Genomic DNA, 21,128 nt, shown 5'->3' on the forward strand with positions numbered 1-21,128 from the left:
TGCTCAGACCGACTTGAGAACAATCAGATAAGTGAAACACGTCACTATACATCAACTTCATTGACTATGAGAAGGCGTTTGACAGTGTGGACAGGAAAACATTATGGAAACTTCTTCGACACTATGGAGTTCCTGGGAAGATTGTCAACATTATCTGGAACTCATACGATAGACTACACTGAAAAGTCGTGCATGAACGACAGTACTCAGATGCATTCCAAGTAGGGACCGGAGTCAGACAAGGCTATCTACTCTCCCCCTTCCTCTTTCTTCTGGTAATTGACTGGATTATGAAGACCTCGACATCTGAGGGGAAGCACGGTATACAATGGACACCTCAGAACCAATTAGACAATTTGGACTTAACAGATGACCTAGCCCTCCTATCCCATACACACGAACAAATATAGATGAAGACAACTAATGCAACAACTGCTTCTGCATCAGTACGCCTCAACATACACAAAGGAAAAAGCGAAATTCTCAAGTACAACACAGAGAACACCAAACAACCCAATCACACTTGATGGATAAACTCTAGAAGACGGGGAAACATTCACGTATCTGGATAGCATCATTGATGAACGTGGAGCATCGGATGCAGACGCGAAGGCGAGGATTAGCTGAGACTTGGAGAACTACTATGACAATCATCAAACAGGTACAAGTATATATAAACAATTGTTTTGATTTACAACATGGTTAACTCTTGGATACCTAGTTAGGATACAAGTAATAATCATAATCAGTGGTTGCTAACGCTGGTTGAAATGACTCAGGATGGGTTACACTTTTTAGCTTTTTGTAGACTTTCACTTCCAGTATTCCGTCATAAATACCTTGTCAGCCTGCTTTTTCGGATTATATTTCCAATGTTCATTCAACCTCATCACCATTATTACTACACCGTCTTAACTTGTATACTATTCATCCTGTGGCTCTCATGTTATCGTGTTAATGTGGTAAATAAACCTTTGCTAACGCACATTTGTGCAAAGCTCTATGTTGATTATGAATGAGTGATTAGCGATGATGACATAAAGTCGATAAACTTCTGGTAAATAAATTGATATCTTTGCATAATTACAAATTAATGAGTTTGTAGGTATCATTACCAAGTTTTGATTTGATAATTTTGAATAAATAGAGCATTGGGTAGATTGTTATAAATAAATAAATAATATATTTGTAATATCCCAGTGAGTAGAAAAATTAGATTTTCTACTCATTGGGATATTACAAACATATTATTTATTTATAATTATAAATTGTTAAAATCAAAACATGTTTACAGATTTATGTTGAAGCACGACACAACAAGTACAATAAAACTGAGTACAAGCAGTAATGAATAGCATAAATAAAGAATAACATACAATCAAAAAATGATTCCTATAGGATTTATCTGTGTTAACTCAGACTGGATCGTCTAAAATAAGTTATCAAGTTGACAGAGAGACAAAAATCCAAGCAATATCAACATAATGGACATTTCATGCTCTCTTTGCAAGTATAAATGGCAAACATATAAATCCAGTTACTTATAATCAGAAATTTCCGAGCTTATACATAGCCCATCAATTTATACTAGATCTCACCGATTATTATCACATGGACACTTAATTAAGTACAGTGGTCAGTAAACCCTGAATGTTTTAACAACGAATTTGATTTTAGTTGTGATTTCATACATAACTGAAACTCAATAAATAAACACAAGTTATTTCAGGCAACTACAATGTAGAGCCAAGCAAATATATCCATCAGTCCAAGTTGCCACACCTCGTTAGCACAACAAGATGAAGACCAGATTCATAGAAGCAGTTAATTTATTGGTGATAATGTATGAAAGAAAGGTTGTATATAAAGATAAAGTATAAGAAGAAGGAAAGATATGAAACAATTTTAATCTTATAGTTTAGAAGATGGAGAATGTATACGCCTACGCCATGGTGATCGATTCTGAGACATGTCACACAGAGTCTCAAACCATTAGATATGAGAGTCGCGCGGACCCCAACCAAGTAGTATGCAACCACCAACATGGCTCAGACTAGAAGTTATTGACTTTATGAACGGATGACTCGTTTTGGTTTGGCCACCCCTAACTCTCTTCCAACCATCCCCTATACTAGTCAGCAGTGCGCGTCATGGCAACCGCTGTTCAGGCATACGTAACACGTGACCCAACCATCTCAATCGATGAAGATTCACAACCTCATAAATTGATTTACCATCATTCCCTAATACCTTGTGTCTAACCTCATTATTGCCTACCAGGTGATCTCAGCAGATGCGAGCAATATTTCTAAGATATCTGTGGTCAAATACTAGTGACTTACGAGTATTGTCTACACTTAATGACCACGTTTCGTAGTCGCAAAAAAGAACAGAGCGAACTGCTGCGCAGTATACTTGTCCCTTAATTGATAGACGGATATCTCGCCTTCTCTATAGGTGACGTAAGTTGGCAAAAGCCAAACGCGCTTTTTGAATCAGTGAAGAGATTTCGTCAGACACCGACCCATCAAGGTTGATCAGTCTCCCAAGACAAGTGAAGTTGTCTACCCGTTCAACTACTTCACTCCCTATCATTAGTTCAGGTGTTGACGCAGGCCAGTCCTGGAGCAACGGTTTACATTTAGAGGGGGAGAAACACATCCCGAACATCCTGGCATTGTTACTCAGTGACACCAAAAGACTTTGCATTTTATCAGCGTCTTCACCAAACAGGATTATGTCATCTGCGTATTTTAAGTCGATAAGTGGACCTCCTGTTAGGAGATCAGTTCCTGAGAATTCAGTCGACGAGAACGTTGTTTCCAGTGGTAGGTATGTGATTAAGTTGAACAAAAATGGCGATAGTGGAAAGCCTTGTCGAACACCACTTGATGTTGTGATTTCAGATGACAATTCGGCATAAACTATCACTCGACCGGTAGTGTTCGAGTGAAAAGCCTTCACAATGTTTATGTACTTCTGAGGTACACCTGATGACAGACACTGTCAAAGAACCTCTCGGTCTACAGAATCGAATGAGGTTTTTAAGCCAAAGAAAACTATCATTGTCGGACGCCGATAAGCATGATGCCTGTGTTTTAAGATCTGACGAATGATGAATCTGTAGTCGATACAGCCACGATCAGGTCTGAAGTCAACTTGATTTTCTCGTGTTTGCAGTTCAAGAATCTTAGTTAGGCGTTCGATAATTATTGAGCCTAGTATTCTAGAAGCTACATTAGTTAGACAAATCCCTCTATGGTTATCACAGGATGATTTTGACCCCTTCTTATATATTGGGACGATCAGTGATTACGACCAATCAGATAGGATTGTATTCAGTTTCCAGATTTCAGCCAAAACATTAGTCAACCTTATCTCTAAAACTGGACCACCATACTTAAATACCTCTGGAGTCAGTCCATCTGCTCTTCCTGGTTTAAGATAAGCCATAGCTTTTCGAACTTCAACTAGAGTTGGGAGGGTCTATCTCAGTGTTCCATTCAGGCTGTTTGGAAGTGGTGGGTGGTTGTAGAGTAGCTGAAGACCACCTGAACTGCTATGTAAGGTTTTCTGCCCATCGTTCTAAATGTCTGGGCTGAAAGCAGATGAGAGTGTCGTCTTTTTCCGAGGTCGTTCCACTTACACTTAACTTCATAATTCCAGTTTCTCCTCATAGTCTGCAAAGATGTCTTGTGTTACTACTATAACGGTAGGGTTTCTTTTATAAAGGCCCTTTTACTTTTTACACTTATATGGAACGTTAATTTACCTTAGACGAATATCTACACTAGATCCCCTTCCAGTGCCTTTTCTACAGCACTTCAACACAACTCAGGTCAAGAACACGTGATTAGCCTGACTAGAACGTCAATATATTTCCACCCAAATCTGACACAATCCAACAACAAAGAACAATCGATCAATAATAACAATAAGTAATAAGGATAGGGGAATATATAACACACATAATACCTGTCACACTATCTAATTGTCTGACTAAACAAAACAACCAATCATTAGCATTCTCGCCCACATATCAGTTACCTACAGCCACTGTCATTTCCATCTCTTGCTTTCGTTTCCCACCACTGCTCACGATCATTCTTTAGATTTTTGGTTAATCTAGATCTGATTTGCTTTCGCTCGTCATTGTGTTCAGAGCCTGATGAGATGAGTTTATGAGAATCCATCAGTGCAATAGACTTAGTAGAAATCCATTGGTTTTTGGTAACCGTTTGGTTTAAATCACTAGTAGATGTCATTGCTGTATCCTCAGCTGTTCATTTATCTTTCCAAACAACATCTGGGTCAACCCTCGTTTTCAGATCTACCTAAATGTGACCTCAATTGTTCCTGGAGTCTACTTTTGGCTTTATCGTCACTGAGTTCAATTCTAATGGGTCTTCCTAATGTGGCTTTTCTACGTCCAGTGAGGCGCAAGCAATTGCGTGCCCGTATTATAACATGATCACAGTCCAAACATGTATTCTAGAACGAACGACGGTCTTCTGTCAAGCCTCTCCAACGATGACTGATGGCAATGTGGTCTATTTGAGTGCATTGTTGGTTTGGTGCAGGGGGTCACCATGTTAGACGATGTCTCTCCTTTTGCTTAGAATTAGTGTTTGCTGAATTAAACGATTGTCTGAGCTCAGTTACAGTAGACGATCACTATTATCTGTTCACTGAACCGGAATACCAAAATACCCACCTAGATGTCTTTCTGTTTGGTCCAAGCTACCTACTTGGGCATTGAAGTGTCGTGCTACGAGTACTGTGTCTGAGTATTTAGCTTTTTGAAGAAGTTCAGAGAGCTTCCTGTAAAAGTCATCTTTCACTTCATCTGGACTGCAGTTAATGGAAGCGTAGGCAGAAACGACGAAAAGGCAATGACGTGTGTTCCTATCCTTCTGAGATCTTACGGAGCCGTTTAGCCGAACAGCACATAGGCGATTGTTAACGGGGACCCACTCTAATAGTGCTTGTTCTCTCCTCGTACTATGTGCTATGCCTACACCGACCAGTCCATGAGAACTTGCCATTGAGTGGCCAGATAAACGGAGGGTTATCTCGTCGGCTCTCCGTTTTGGCAAGGTGAGGTCCAGTGAGTGAACACACTAGGATCCTGTATGCGTGTCTTACTGCTCTTCAACCGACCTGTCTGGCATGGTAGGACCTTGAGGAACAATTGTTTCAGCCAGTATAGCTCGATTAGTTCATCACGATATACAAGCCTGACCACCACGTCAAGGTAGTCGCAACGGCCGGGTTAGGTTATTTATTTCATTGCAAGAAGTTAAATATTTAAGCTTTTTCACTTGGGTTAAATTAATACTCGCTTTCATAAAAAAGTGTTAAAACAACTATTCTAGAAAGTTATGCACTAACAATTAACAAGTAAATGGACTCATACAAACCATAAAGTGTTCGTCGATTACAATAGTTCAATCTTTACCAAGTCTAGAGTATTTGAAAAAAATAGCAACACAGAAATTTACAAATTGAAATATAGCCACGCTATTAATAATCAAAATATTATTATAAATAATAATGCAGAAGATTTAGTATTCTCATCAAAATTAAGATTTTTTAACAAAGCTGTAAGTAAATAAAATAATGATATATGCATGTTTTACAACAGAGGTAAACATTGGATCTAACTTACTGTAAACCTGATTCATGATCTGCAGGACCACCAGGATTAACTCGTGTCACATAAATATCGGTATCATTATCATCTGGACCCAAAGTGTTGTCATGCCCTCCTGCAATACTAAATCCAAATCCTTTAGAACTTTTTTCAATGATAACTTCCATAGTAACAGGCAAACGACTGAGTAAAGCCCATTGTCCATCATTAAATTCATCATTTTCAAGATTATTTGGTGGAATATCATCATGAATAGATAAAAGATCATTTGAACAAGTACTTTCATCTAATTTTCTGGACAAACTAGCATCAAATTCATGGGTCAAAGTTGATTTCGGTCGTTTCAAACGTTTTTGACGTGGTTTTGCCACTGGAATGTCAGGTGACAATTTTATATCATATAGTTTCTTATTAGACCGATCGTCCGTAAAAAGAGGATTTTCTGTTCTAAATTCAGTATCAGTATTTCTTTTTAGTCGGTTATCTGATTTATTCTCGAACGATGGTGGCTGGTTTACATTATGTAATGAATTAGATAATTGATATTCATATTTTAGATCTGATTCCACATGTTTCCATGATTTATCCAAGTTGACCACATGTTGATCATGATATGGTGATGTTTGAGTAGGTTGTAATGAATAAGACTTTTGTGAGTTATCCAAATTAATATGGTACATTGAGCGCTAAAATAAATACACATAAATCGGTAGAAAAGAGTTTATCTACTGATATTCAAAAACAAAACTTTAAGAATGACTTTTCGCACTAACTGTGAAAACAATTAATTATTTTGCTGTAAAAAAATATAGCATAGACAGTTTGCTGCCACTCGATTGCAAATATAAACATCACCTTAATGTGAAAATAATAACTGTTTGTCTATATTAGAGTATCAAAAAATCTGGGCTAACAAGTGACATTATTCATACTTTCAAAATCTTTAATTTCCTCATTAAGTAACTACAAGGATATGGTATCATCAGAGTAAGCAGAAGATCATCAGTTCTTATGACTCGTAAGTTACCTTGGAATACAATACACTGAGGTAAAATGTCATTGACCATGGTTAACTCTATTGCATCCCATAACGGTGAAACATTAGAGTCAAAAAATTGTTCTAACAGAATCATGACATTATTTTTTGAAGCAGTGAAAAATCATAAATAATCCAAATATATGAATCTAAAACCATCAAGGCAATATAAATAACCTAGTTATTGCAGACAAGTCTTTTTAAATGGCTTTTATTTACTTATATATGACCTACATGATAATGAATTATAAACAGATATTAAACTAAATAATAATAAGAGAAAATTTTGAGGATTGATTAGGTCGAATTGCAAAAAAGGTTTTGCTGGTCATTAAAATATCTATTTAAGCAATATCATGTATTTTCTTACACAATGATATCCTCTAAGTAGGCACAGATATGAAATTCGACAGAATTGATTATTCGATAAACAATAAAAATAAAAGTATAGTTCTGAGAATAAAATCTGAATATATTATTTTTAAACAGAAAAATCAATTGTGAAATTGCTTTTTGTCGATCCCATATACAGAAGGATTTGGATTTTAAGGAACTACATAAGCAAAATCATAATCCATTATTGATATTACACTGTTGTACAAGACTTAAATTTTGCCTTTAGATTGTTGATAACAAAATAAAAAATAGATGCTTAGCATTGTTTTGCATTGGTGAACATCGAATTTATTATATTTCAAAAACATGAAGATGTATTTTTACTGACTAAGAGGAAATGACATAATTATCACTCGAAATATAACATTTACCGTCCTGGTAACATATCCCTTACTTGATTACCCTATTACATCATCATGTCATTTTGAAACATATTTTCGATCAATTTTTTTAAACAACTGGACTTTGCTTATTTTATTCTTAATTATGATTATCTCGTGTTCAGTTATTTTCTTACGCGACCACTTAGTTTCAAACATATAGTCTTTCTCTACTATATCCATGGACTCCGCCTGTAGCTCCTCCGGGGGCTACTGCCGGTCCCAAGCCCGGGTAAAGGAGGAGGGTTGGGCATGGGGTTAGCGACCCCATCCCGTAGAAAACCAACTCGCTAAAAAAACGCTAACCAGAAAAAATCATTCAAGCCATTTAAACTCCGCCCTGGGAGTGGAAGGAATAATTATGACGTCTCATGATGAAAGCCGAGTTCCTTCGGAAGTCATGAGGCCGATGCATTTTCTAACAACCAGAGCGACAACTTTTATAGATACGTGGAATGTCCGGACATTGTGGGAGACCGGAAGAGTCTTCCTAATTGCCGCAGAAATGAGAAAATACAATCTGGAGGTGCTTGGAATCAGTGAAACACATTGGACGCAGGTTGGACAACAGCGACTTTCTTCAGGGGAACTTCTGTTATACTCCGGTCATGAAGAACAAAATGCCCTACATACACAAGGAGTGGCACTGATGCTGTCCAGAAAAGCACAAAATGCACTTATTGGATGGGAATCTCATGGACCAAGGATCATCAAAGCCTCCTTCAAAACAAAAAGAGAGGGTATTACAATGAACGTCATCCAATGCTATGCGCCTACCAACGACTACGATGAATACGTTAAAGACCAATTCTACGATAAGCTGCAGTCAGCTGTCGAAAAGTGCCCAACCAAGGACCTGACCATTCTGATGGGAGATTTCAATGCCAAGGTTGGAATGGACAACACTGGATACGAAGAAGTCATGGGACGAAATGGACTAGGAGAAAGGAATGAAAATGGTGAGAGATTTGCAAACCTATGTGCCTTCAGTAAACTGGTCATAGGTGGCACCATATTCCCACACAAAAACATACACAAAGCCACATGGATTTCACCGGATCACACTACACAGAATCAAATCGACCATATCTGCATCAACAAAAAGTTCAGGAGGACGATGGAGGATGTGAGAACCAGAAGAGGAGCTGATATAGCATCAGATCATCATTTGCTGGTCGCCAAGATGAAACTAAAACTTAAGAAGCAGTGGACAACGGCGCGGACAACATCACAAAAGTTTAATACGGCCTTTCTTCGAAATGCTGACAAACTCAACAAATTCAACATAGCCCTCAGTAACAGGTTCCAGGCCTTTCATGATCTACTCAATAGAGAGGGAACTACCATGGAGAACAACTGGAAAGATATCAAAGAGGCAATCGTTTCAACATGTCAGGAGGTTCTGGGCCACAAGAAGTACCACCACAAGGAATGGATCTCTGTTGGTACACTGGATAAGAGTGAAGAAAGGAGGAACAAGAAGGCAGCAATCAATACCAGCCAAACAAGAGCAGAGAAAGCCAAGGCACAAGCCGAATACACAGAGGCAAACAAGCAAGTGAAGAGGAGCATCAGAACCGACAGACGTAAATATGTGGAAGATTTAGCAATGACAGCGGAAAAGTCTGCAAGAGAGGGAAACATGAGACAACTGTATGATACAACAAAGAAACTTGCTGGAAATTGCCGTAAGCCAGAAAGACCAGTGAAAAGCAAAGAGGGCAAAGTAATTGCCGACATTGAAGAACAACGAAATAGGTGGGTAGAACACTTCAAAGAACTCTTGAATCGACCAGCTCCACTGAACCCACCCAACATTGAAGCAGCACCCACAGACCTCCCAATCGATGTTGGCCCACCAACAGTTGAGGAGATCAGCATGGCCATTAGACGAATCAAGAGCGGTAAAGCAGCGGGACCAGACAACATCCCAGCAGAGGCACTGAAAGCAAATATAGCAGCAACTGCAAAGATACTCCACATCCTCTTCAATAAGATTTGGGACGAAGAACAAGTACCAATAGACTGGAAAAAAGGACTTCTGATCAAGATACCAAAGAAGGGCGATCTCAGCAAGTGCGATAACTACGGGGGCATCACTCTTCTCTCAATACCAGGAAAAGTCTTCAACAGAGTATTGTTAAACAGGATGAAGGATTCCGTGGACGACCAACTTCGAGATCAACAAGCTGGATTTCGTAAGGATAGATCGTGCACAGATCAAATCGCAACTCTACGTATCATTGTGGAACAATCAATCGAATGGAATTCATCACTCTACATCAACTTCATCGACTACGAGAAGGCATTTGATAGCGTGGACAGGACAACACTATGTAGGCTTCTTCGACACTACGGCGTGCCTGAGAAGATAGTCAACATCATACGGAACTCCTATGATGGACTAAACTGCCAAATCGTCCACAGAAGACAACTCACCGACTCATTCGAGGTAAAGACCGGCGTTAGGCAAGATTGCTTACTCTCACCCTTTCTCTTTCTCCTGGTGATCGACTGGATTATGAAGACGTCAACATCTGGAGGAAAACAGGGGATACAGTGGACAGGCAGGATGCAGCTTGACGATCTAGACTTCGCAGATGATCTAGCTCTTCCATCACAAACGCAACAACAAATGCAGGAGAAAACGACCAGTGTAGCAGCAGCCTCAGCAGCAGTAGGTCTCAATATAAGCAAAGGGAAAAGCAAGACTCTCCGATACAATACAATATGCACCAAGCCAATTACACTTGACGGAGAAGCTTTGGAAGATGTGGAAACCTTTACATATCTGGGCAGCATCATTGATGAACACGGTGGATGTGATGCAGATGTGAGGGCGAGGATCGGCAAAGCAAGAGCAGCATATCTACAACTGAAAAACATCTGGAACTCAAAACAATTGTCAACCAACACCAAGATCAGAATTTTCAATACAAATGTGAAGACAGTTCTACTGTATGGGGCGGAGACGTGGAGAACTACGAAAGCCATTATCCAGAAGATACAAGTGTTTATTGACAGTTGTCTACGCAAGATACTTCGGATCAGATGGCCAGACACTATCAGCAACAAGCTACTGTGGGAGACAACAAACCAGATTTCGGCGGAGGAAGAAATCAGGAAGAAGCGCTGGAAGTGGATTAGGCACACATTGAGGAAATCACCCAACTGCGTCACAAGACAAGCCCTCACATGGAATCCTGAAGGTCAAAGGAGAAGAGGAAGACCAAAGAACACTTTACGCCGAGAAATAGAGACAGACATGAGAAGAATGAACGAAAGTTGGATAGAACTAGAAAAGAAAGCCCAGGACAGAGTGGGTTGGGGAAAGCTGGTCGGCGGCCTATGCTCCATTGGGAGTAACAGGCGTAAGTAAGTAAGTAAGTAAGTAAGCAAGTAAGTAAGTAAGTAAGTACTATATCCATGAGACGTTTATGGGTTCGAAATAAACATATTTTATTTGATAAAAAACAATAAAATGGAATAAGTTTATGTTACTTCTATTCAACTCATTGTTCTTTTTTACAGATTATTAAAAGAAGCTATTAGTCCGATTCGTATATTGATAAGTCTCCTAACTGAACGCTACATTTGGGTCCTAAGATCTTCTAGTAACTCCCAGGCTAAATCTACACAGCGACTTGAACACGAGAGAAAAGGAGCGAAATATGGAAGAAAACGCTTTACACCAAAGTTTCGTCTCTGTACAGAAAATCTAGGGTTTTCATAGTATTTTAGATGGCCTTGGGTTTCCTCAAAAATTCTGGAATGTTACTAAACATATTAGTAGTATAAGTAACCATCCAATCAGAAACTCAGCATGTGACTTTCCACTTTCTAGATGTTTCTGGCAAAACTTCTAGTGAATGGTGATTGGATAAGATGCTTCTCAGTGTTTTCAGAGCCTTTTTGGATGTTTTTTCGAGTTTTCTGGGTTTCTTCAATATATATATATGGATTGAAATACGTCATGATATCTGTAGTGTAAAATAACTATAACAGGATGGAATTATGAAACACGCAAATATAACATTCATTTTGTTCTTACATACAACTAGGCATAAATTAAAATTGATATGAAACTTCTGACTTAACTCACTATAAATTTAATGGGGAAGTTAAGATTAGTCCGTCATCTAAAAATAAACTATGACATTTCTTAAAAGGATGCTACATGAAATACAAAACACCATCAACATATGAACATCTAGTGTATTACTACCGACTTAAGTTGACAAAAATTGGTCGAAATATGATAGCATATGCGCCTGTCCTGTCTATTACAGTCGAAAAATTAATATACATCCGGTCAAGCTAGAAACAATGATGAAAAAGTCAGAAGGAAAACTACTGCAATTAATTAATGCTATAAACTTTTAACTTTGACCTCAACATTTAGTAAAACAGTTCTAATGATTATTCAATCTAAATCTAGTCTTAATTATAGTCAGTGTTACATGAAACTTCTTCACCACAAAAATAAGGTTGCTTTACACCTTGATCAGAGAAGAATAGAATTGAGAAAACTGATTTCAAACCAATTAAAGAAACTAATCTATTTTTTAAGGTTAATAAGGTGAACTTTTCATAGAAGCTTCTTAAAGTAGAAAAAATTCCAGTTTTTATTACGTTACAAATTTGTGTTGTGATAAACAATAAAAAATCTGTATGTATAAAGAAAAAAAGATATTACATTAGAACATACATTAGAAAACCATTCAAATTAGATTATTACTTATGATACAATAAAACAAGAATGTGAATGAAATGAGGAAACTTACACATATACTCTATACTGTTTTACTGATAGTCTATCAAAACCAACTAAATCTCAATGCTACCATCATTACTAATAATCATAAAGCGTAGATGCTAACAAGTTAGTCACTGCGATAATATACGTTTATTTGTTTACAATCCATATGATAATTCGTCGATTAATAAATGGTCTTTTCTACCTATAATTTATGTATAAGATGCCAACTTTATGGATCACGTGAATCTAGCCAATATTATACAACAATGAAACTAAATTATATGGTAAGAGAATAACAAATGACCAATTTTAGAAGAACTTTCATCAATGTCTTTTATAGGGATATTTAAAATTTGAATATACAATACTGGTCTTTCTAAACGATACAGAATAACATACTTAAAGATAAACCAACAAGTGAAACAAATGCAAAGGTCATTGCACCCGAAACGGATTAATGGCTAATGGCGATTCGTATCGCATAAAAGTGAAGATTGGAATTTTTGATAGAAGTGGAGTTTTTAGGACTTTTGCCAGGAATAATTTATGTTCAAAAATAAGGTCACAGTCTTAAGACCTTGCACTTTAAGAGGAAACTAAAACTTAATAACATTCTTTTGAAATGGTTGAATTTAACTTATTCAAGCGTATTTTTGGTGAATCATTTCCTTAGAATCACTCTAAAGATTCCTTTTCCAAGTGAATAGTGTAGCATAAGGAAAGGTAAGTGACTACGTAAGACAAAGCTTTAAACAAAAACATTTCCTCATATGTTAACGAATTTTCCAACTAAATGTTTCTTACTTTTAAAATGAAAGTACCTAGATGATATATATGTATATATATATTCTTTCTTGTTCAACATTTGAAGTGATTTGGCAGGAAACTGTCGAGCTGTTTTGTATCTATCAACGTTAGTCAACTAGGTATTTCTATGGTTTCAAGGATGACTATTGTCTTTAAGAGATTGAAGCTCCTACTACGAATCATAAAATCAAGGCATGTTATTCTTCAACTACCCGAGTTTTGAATAAATTTACCTAATCCATACTAACAAAATCATAATAATATATAAAAGAAACGATAAAACGATTTTTCTCGAAAAGATACCAAAGAATAGGTGAATACAGTCATACTTACCGCTCTGTCAAAACAATCTGTTTTCTTCAATAAACTATGAGGTATTCTCAAGTCAGTTGTAGAGGCCACCAATGATGGACTTGATATATTTTCCCACCTTGATGCGATTTCAAGAGCGGCTGATGTTTTCTCTTCCTTTGTTTTCTGTGGATCTAATAGGATAGCTTCATAAAACTCTTGTATATCTTTATGTTTTTATTTTGTTATAACCCACAGAAAAAACAAAACAGTGAAAACGAATAGTTATTTCGATTAAAAAAAAAGCTAGTTAAGTAGCTTATGAAAATGCAGACTCGTTTTCCATTATTAAAATAAAGTCGACCCTGATTATTTCTTAAAAATCTCAATGTACCATGAACTTTTAATGCAAATGACTAGATAATAATAATAATATTAATAGTAATAGTAATACTCTATGACATGCAGCATAATTTAGACAAATAAATGTAAAATTAGCTGTAATTCTAATAAACAAAAGGTTGCTGAGCACAAAACTCTGTTTTTTTTCTTTTCGTAAACTGGTGTTTACTTTTTATTTGCAATTCCAATGCTTGTACAACATTTAAGTTACCAGGCGTATATTAAAACGCACTGTAACTTGATGAAATTCAATATGGTTCCAAGTGAATATACCTTTTATTATGAACAATATCAAATAAACATTCTGCTTAGATTTCAAGGGAGCCATTACCAGTAAATTAATATTATCTTAATCCTCATATGCATTTTTCTTGTTATAAAATAAAATGTGATATTTTTAAATAACTTATAAGACTATTATTAGAGAGGAAGCATAAAATCCCTACTTTTCAAACGTACAAATTATATTCTATTACAAACCCTTAATTGACGAACAGAATGAAATAAAAAAAGTTCAAAATGACTATTTTGTTTTATTTTCATATCACTTAAAATCGAATAATTTTATCTCCCTCCAAAGTATAGTCCAATATTTTTAGGTCTGTGTAATTGAAGGTGTACACTGATGATCAATCGCATTAGTCATTTATGTAGTATTTTTTTATTTTTTTCACTAGGTATCAATTTGCAAAGATTTTTACCCGAACTATTCAAATAAAAAGTTGTTCATACGATTGAAACTTTTATCTTCTTACAATTAAATATACCATAACTAAACAGATATATTTGACTAGATATATTCCATTTAACATCAAATACTATGAATAATTGGTTTTTAAGTAAAGTCAATGATTATTGGCTCAATAAGAGATTTTTGAATATACTGAGTATAGAAAGTTTTTATCGCTTTCCATTTTCACCTCTACTGAATGGTTGTTTACTATTATAGTCATCAAGCTACTTATATTATGAAATAAAACATAAGAAATTAATCGAACACATAACTATTGAAAAGAAACCAAGTTAAAAATGCATGAAAACACAAGGGTATCAAAGCTATATATAGATGAAAAAATGTTAAGATTATTTGGACAAACGTTAAGTAATGAATGTATCTTGTCCACCGGTAATGATACTGAATTAAATCATATAAGCTATTGTTTTTGTTGATCGTACGAATACTATCCAAAAGATTTACATTATCGTAACAAAACTTAAGAATTAGCAAAATGGTTAGTATGTGATATGCAAAACTTTAACATTCTATTCATATATTATCTAATATATAGTTGTCTCATAAAATGTCTTCCATATCACCGTTTTGTGATTTTTATCGTTTTAAAAACATGATATGTACTTATAAACCGAAAACAACAAGCATAAAACTCTTGGACATTATTATTTGGCTTATTATATTGTCAGCCCTAATAACATAGCCTGATATGGTTTGAAAAATGTCAGTGAACCAGTTAGTAACACAATATTTGTTTTAGACAAAGCGAATAGTACTGGGTTCGAGTCCTAGAGTGAACATCAACCCTAGGATGCAGGTGCATCCAGATGACGAGTCCCAAATAGTACGAAACATGCGTCCTGGATTCCAATGCTAGCCACCATCCATCTTTGCTTATAATGCTTGTGACTTAAGGATCCTAACCAGGAAGTACAAAAATAACTCACACAACAACAATAAAAATATGTGACGCATGAAGGAAGCATTAATTTCAAAACTTTTCAAGGGATTAACAACAAATATATTCCTGTGATATTGAGATCATTTTTAAATAATTAACTATTTGTTTCGAAAAATCTGTTTATACAACTGTTATAAATTCTAATATTTCCCTTATATCACGAAGTACATAGTTGAAAGGATTATCAATAAAATTGCCCAACATAAACGAAATTTTTGAAAATGTTCAATATTTATTTAACAAATAAAACTGTTCAATGATATAATATTTTTTCCAGAAGACCCTAACTAGAAGTTCTTATAACAAAATTCCAATAAACAATACTATGTGATTAATTAGTTAAACAATCAGATATTTTTTTCAAATAGAAATTATGGTTTAACCTACCAAGTAGACCCAAAAACAGTCTACTTTGGAACACATTCATTAACCGATTAAGAGCCTGAACCAGTAAACCATCTTTTTCATTGTCTAAGCGATTACGGTAGTTTGTTATCTGATTTAAGGCTAGGTGTGCATCTACAAAAACATAAAACAACAAAAGTACATATTATAGTTACAGTATTTATAAACCCAGTGCTACCAAATATCATGAGATAGGTAATTGAAAATTTCCATTAATTTAAAGAAAACGTAATAGTTTGAACTTACAAAATACGTAATTAAACTTAAGAACTAGTTCAGGATCGTGAGCAAATATTGAAGTATGACAAATTTACACTACTGTCTACGTATCGCCTAATTTGCAGTTAATACAAGCCAACTCTAAAAATAAACTCTATAAGTAGCTGGCTGACTGTAGATAGCTTTATTGGACATCTCCTTTTGCTTCAAAAAAATTCTCCCTCTTGTCGTTAATTTGTAAATATATTGTAAGAAAATATCATCAATATATACAACACCTCATACGACAAGCATATTCTATAAACATCTTTGACAGGTTTAGTTAGGAATTAAAACTGAAAAAAATTATGTGAATACTGTTTAACGTGATGAAGTATCATCCGATTTCAGCCAACGTAGGATTTCGTACGTACGTACATCAGTTCCAGTTGTCATACCACATCAGCACAGAGATCCAGTTGTCGATTCAAATCCCATAGTGGTAGAAGTAGTAAGATTGTAAGCAGTAATCCGAAAGATTAGGGTTTGAAGATGTAATTCAAGGAGTATAATCCAGTGAAATAAATTTGAAAAGAGAAAAATGATAGAGACATGAAGAATTCAGAAGATTAGAATTTGGCAGAACACAAAGAGTGGATGCATCTTCGCCATTGCAAACGATTTTGAGCCATGTCATTCAAGGTCTCTAACCATCGATTGCTATCATCTCGCGGATCCCAACCAGGTAGTCTACATCTACCAACATGGCTCAGTCCACTTGTCAGTGATTTCATGGATTTGTGACACGTTTTGGTCTGGCCGCCCCTAGCTTTCTTCCAACCTACTCCCATACCATAAAACATCGCATGTCGGGGCAGTCGGTGGTTGGGCATACGTGGCGCATGCCCCACCCATCTCAACTGATGAAGTTTCACTACTTCATCAGTCGATTTGCCATTCTTACCTGGTACCCGTTTCCTAACAACTGCATTACTTACCCGGTGGTCCCAGGATATACGAACAATGCTTCGAAGACATCTATGATCGAATATTGACAGACTACGAATATCCTCTACTCTTAGCAGCCATGTTTCACTGCCATAAAATAGGATGGAATGAACTGCTGCGCAGTAAACTCGTCCTTTGGTTTCTAGACGGATATCTCGCCTACGCCATAAATGACGCAAGTTGGCAAAAGCTAGACGAGCCTTCTGTATCCGTGCTGAGATTTCGTCATACACCAGACCACAAGGTCTGATGAGACTTCCAAGATAAGTGAAGCGGACAACACACTCAACTACTTCACTCCCTATCATTAGTTCAGGTGTCGATGCAACCCAATCCTAAAGTAATATTTTTCATTTCGAGTGGGAGAATCGCATCCCGAACATGCCTGCATTGTTGCTTACAGTGGTCAGAAGACTCTACAGCATCTTCACCAAATAGAACTATGTCATCGGCATATTCTAAGTCAACAAGTGAGTCTCCTAATAGACGTTCAACCCCTCCAAATTTGGATGAGAAAAGTGTTATTTCTGAAAGCAAATCAACGACAAAAATAAACAAGGATGGATAGAGTGGACAGCCCTGACGAACAACACTTGAGGTAATCAATTCTGATGACAGTTCTCCATAAGCTCTAACTCGACCAAGTTGTGTTCGAGTAGAGAGCCTTTACAAGATTAATGTACTTCTTTGGTACTCCATTCATTGACAAACACTACCACAGAACCTCACGATCAACGGAGTCAAATGCCGCCTTAAGGTCGAGAAATACTACGATTGTGGGGCGTCTGCATGTGTGTCTATGTTCTAGGACCTGACGTAGAGTGAATGTCTGGTCTATACAGCCACGTCCAGTTCGAAAACCAGCCTGGTTTTCCCTAATCTGTACTTCACGAGCTTTGGTTAGGCGTCGAAGTATTATTAAAGCTAATATTTTAGACACTATATTGATCAAACTGACTCCTCTGTGATTGTCACAAGAGGAATTTTGTCCTTTCTTATAGACCTACACAATCAGTGATTGGGACCAGTCAGATGGAATTATGTCCAGTTCCCAGATTCGACCTAAGACCTCAGTCAACTTCGCTGCTAGTACTGGACCGCCATCTATAAAAACCTCAGAGGTAAACTTGTCAGGGCCTGATGCTTTCCCTCGCTTCACATTTCCTATAGCTTTTTCAACCTCGCAGAGAGTTGGAGGACTTACATTAACTTGCCATTCAGGTCGATTGGGGATCGTGGGTAACTGGAGTGTGTTTGAAGGCCAATTCAACTGATCCCTAAAGTGTTTTGCATATCTATCCAATCTCCTGGATTAAGAAGGAATAATATGTCCACCTTTTACCGAGATAGTTTCGCCGACAGTTGGATTTCTAACACCGGTTTCTTTGACAAGTCTAAACAGTTGTTTGCTGTTGCCTTTTATCGCTGCCTTTTTCATCTCTCTTGCTTTCGCTACCCACCACTGTTCGCGATCACTGCGTAGGCTTCTTGTTAGCCTGAGCTTAAGTTGACTCCCCTCTTCCTTATGTTCAGAGCCAGATGGGATGAGTTTTCGAGCATCTAACCTTTTATCTGGTTGTTCCTGAAATATATTCTCAACTTGGCTATCATTAGGTAGAACCCTAAGAGGTTTCCTTGTAGTGTCTTTCCTACGTCCAATATCATTATTATTTGAACACATAAATATTGGTACAAGGAAGCACCAGATATATATGCGCCACACAAAAAAATTGTCATTTCATTCAATTGTGTGAGGGCTATGACACTGCCTGGGTGCCCAAACCGAAGCAGGTGATTTTCTTAGGAGGCCACACCCCGAGCCTTCGACCTAAAGGTCTGATCCACAAGGCAGTGGAGCATCGCGAGAAGATTCAATCCCATGGTAGTCAGTGACCAACGATAGGTTCATACGCCATTTTTCCCTCAGGATACTGGAGCCTATGTGCACCGTTGGTTTGGAATCAGGGTTTTCCGACTCCCCTAGGTGGACTTTCCGTGTCGACCAACCCGGTTAAAGCGCCGAACATTCGCTTTTTGTCCTCTCAATTTCGTAAACAAAATTCTTCCCACGAGAAGGCAGTGAGTAGAACTTCCCTGACAGAGGCTGTATACGCGTAGCCGTGTGAGAGGATTTCGATAGAGAGGGTGGGCCCCCTCCCACTCTCAGCTGTACCAGGGCATTTTGGGGGTCCATTAAGACGCAGACAGATACACTTATGTGCTCCAAAATTAGCGATAGTCTTCTATCGAGCCCCTCCATCGGTGGCTGATAGTAATGTGATCTATTTGGGTCCAACGTTGGTACGAATTCGGAGGTCGCCATGTCAAAAGATGTTTTTCCTTGTGCTTAAAGTTATTATTTGCAAGAAACAGGCGGTTATCTGAGCATAGCTGTAACAGACGGTAGCCATTGTCTGTTCTTTGAGCCACAACACCATAAGATCCACTTAGGTGTTTTTCCCTTTCGTTTAGTTTGCCTACGTGAGCATTAAAGTCACCAGCCACTATTACTACATCATAGCACCTAGCTTTTCGGAGAAGTTAGGAAAGCTTTCTGTAAAACTCACCTTTTACATCATCTGAGCTGCAGTCAGTAGGAGATTAGGCAGAGACGACGAAGAGGCAACGACGAGTGGCCCTATCTTTCCGAGTCCTCACTGATCCGTTTAGTCGGACAGCGCACAAACGACTGTCTACTGGGATACAGTCCAAAAGAGCTAGTTCTGCCATAGGACTCAATACTATACCTACTCCAGCGAGGTCTCTGGAAGCAGTATCAGGACTTCCAAACACAAGAAGCGTAAATCGAGTTAGTTCTTTATTTTAACATGGTGAGGTCAAATGAATGACGCTACTTGGATTCTGAATGCGCATTTTGGAGAAGCAGCACACATCGATGGTGCGAGATTCTAAAATCCTAGATAAGGAAGCCTGTTGTCCTATTTGGCACAATGTTCGGACGTTAAAAGTTCCTACATGTAGTTTAGAGTGTGGTTTCAGGAGACCAGGAATAACGTTACGTGTACTTAAATCGTTTTCCCTAGCGGTGTGAGGTGATAAAAAGACGCGAAAAAGGTTAGTCGTGGAGATAAGAAAGTTATTAGGAGGTGCAAGAAGGATTTGAATGTAACCAGCTTGGTCCTGTGTGCTGTTACGGGTATGATGGATGATGTCACTTTCCGGCTGCCCATACCATAGAAGGCTACTTCTTAAGGGACCTGAAAAGGAAGTTGGATTAATGTTGGTCTTAACGACCTGAGAGCGTGACCGCAGAACCCAAAGTACAACTGCTTGAGGCCGGTCGCGCACGGCCCTTCTGTGAGAGGTTTTTGACGTGTTCTCTCCGTTCTTCAAAGGGCCTTACAGCCGAAGACAGAAAGCCGTGAGGTAAGGTGAGTCGTGACATGTTTATTGTCGACCTTTCCTAACCTCCTCCTTCCTCGTGGAAAGGTAGCATCGCTGTCATGCTGGTTGTCCGAGGGAAACACCTTACTGCTGCCACACCCCTCTACAGTCAGCAGTACGACTTCGCCCTTAGACCTAGAGTTGCTGCTTTTAGTCTTACCGTCCTCCAATCGACCTGCCTTGAATGGTAGAGCCTACAGGAGCATATGTTCCGGACGATATAGCTCGATTGGGTCATCACGATAGGCAAGGCCGACCAACACGTCAAGGTAGCAGTTACGGTCGAGTATCCAATTTATCTCTGAAGCAAAGAAGTTTGTAAATTCCCTGCCCACCAACTTCAAGATTTGAAGTTTCCAAATAATGTTGCGGCAAAAATCACATAACTTCTGGGTGAAAATGTGCAGTTTCGTAGCGCAGATATGAAATAATTAATTCAGTTAAACTTTGAATACTTATAGGTACTGGTATCCTAATCTTACTGATGAGTCTTCATAAACTTTGTCTGCATATCACGATTTATGTTTTCCAGCTTTCTAGAAATAACCACGGTTCACAGTTTATACTGCACCTAAATCACACTTCTTTGATTGCCATATAATGACGTATGGTCAGTACCAGAAATTACTTATTTTCATGAAACATATTTTCATTGGCATCAAATTAATTTCATTTATAATGTACATAACAGAAT

At 37.6% G+C, this 21,128-nt stretch overlaps 1 protein-coding gene across 1 annotated transcript in view; it reads right to left on the reverse strand.

Moving 5' to 3' along the window:
• Positions 1-21,128, reverse strand: part of Smp_170290 (neuronal differentiation protein) — a gene marked incomplete at both ends in the record, with an annotated part of 74,354 nt that overhangs the window by 50,222 nt on the left and 3,004 nt on the right. Inside the window, 3 exons of the mRNA XM_018794591.1 lie at positions 5,669-6,339; positions 13,365-13,549; positions 15,806-15,937. Coding sequence (XP_018648989.1) covers positions 5,669-6,339; positions 13,365-13,549; positions 15,806-15,937 — 988 coding nt within the window. The remainder of the gene's footprint in view (positions 1-5,668; positions 6,340-13,364; positions 13,550-15,805; positions 15,938-21,128) is intronic.

This window comes from Schistosoma mansoni, chromosome 1 (genome assembly GCF_000237925.1).
Source record: "Schistosoma mansoni strain Puerto Rico chromosome 1, complete genome".
NCBI classification, from domain to species: Eukaryota; Metazoa; Platyhelminthes; class Trematoda; order Strigeidida; family Schistosomatidae; genus Schistosoma; species Schistosoma mansoni.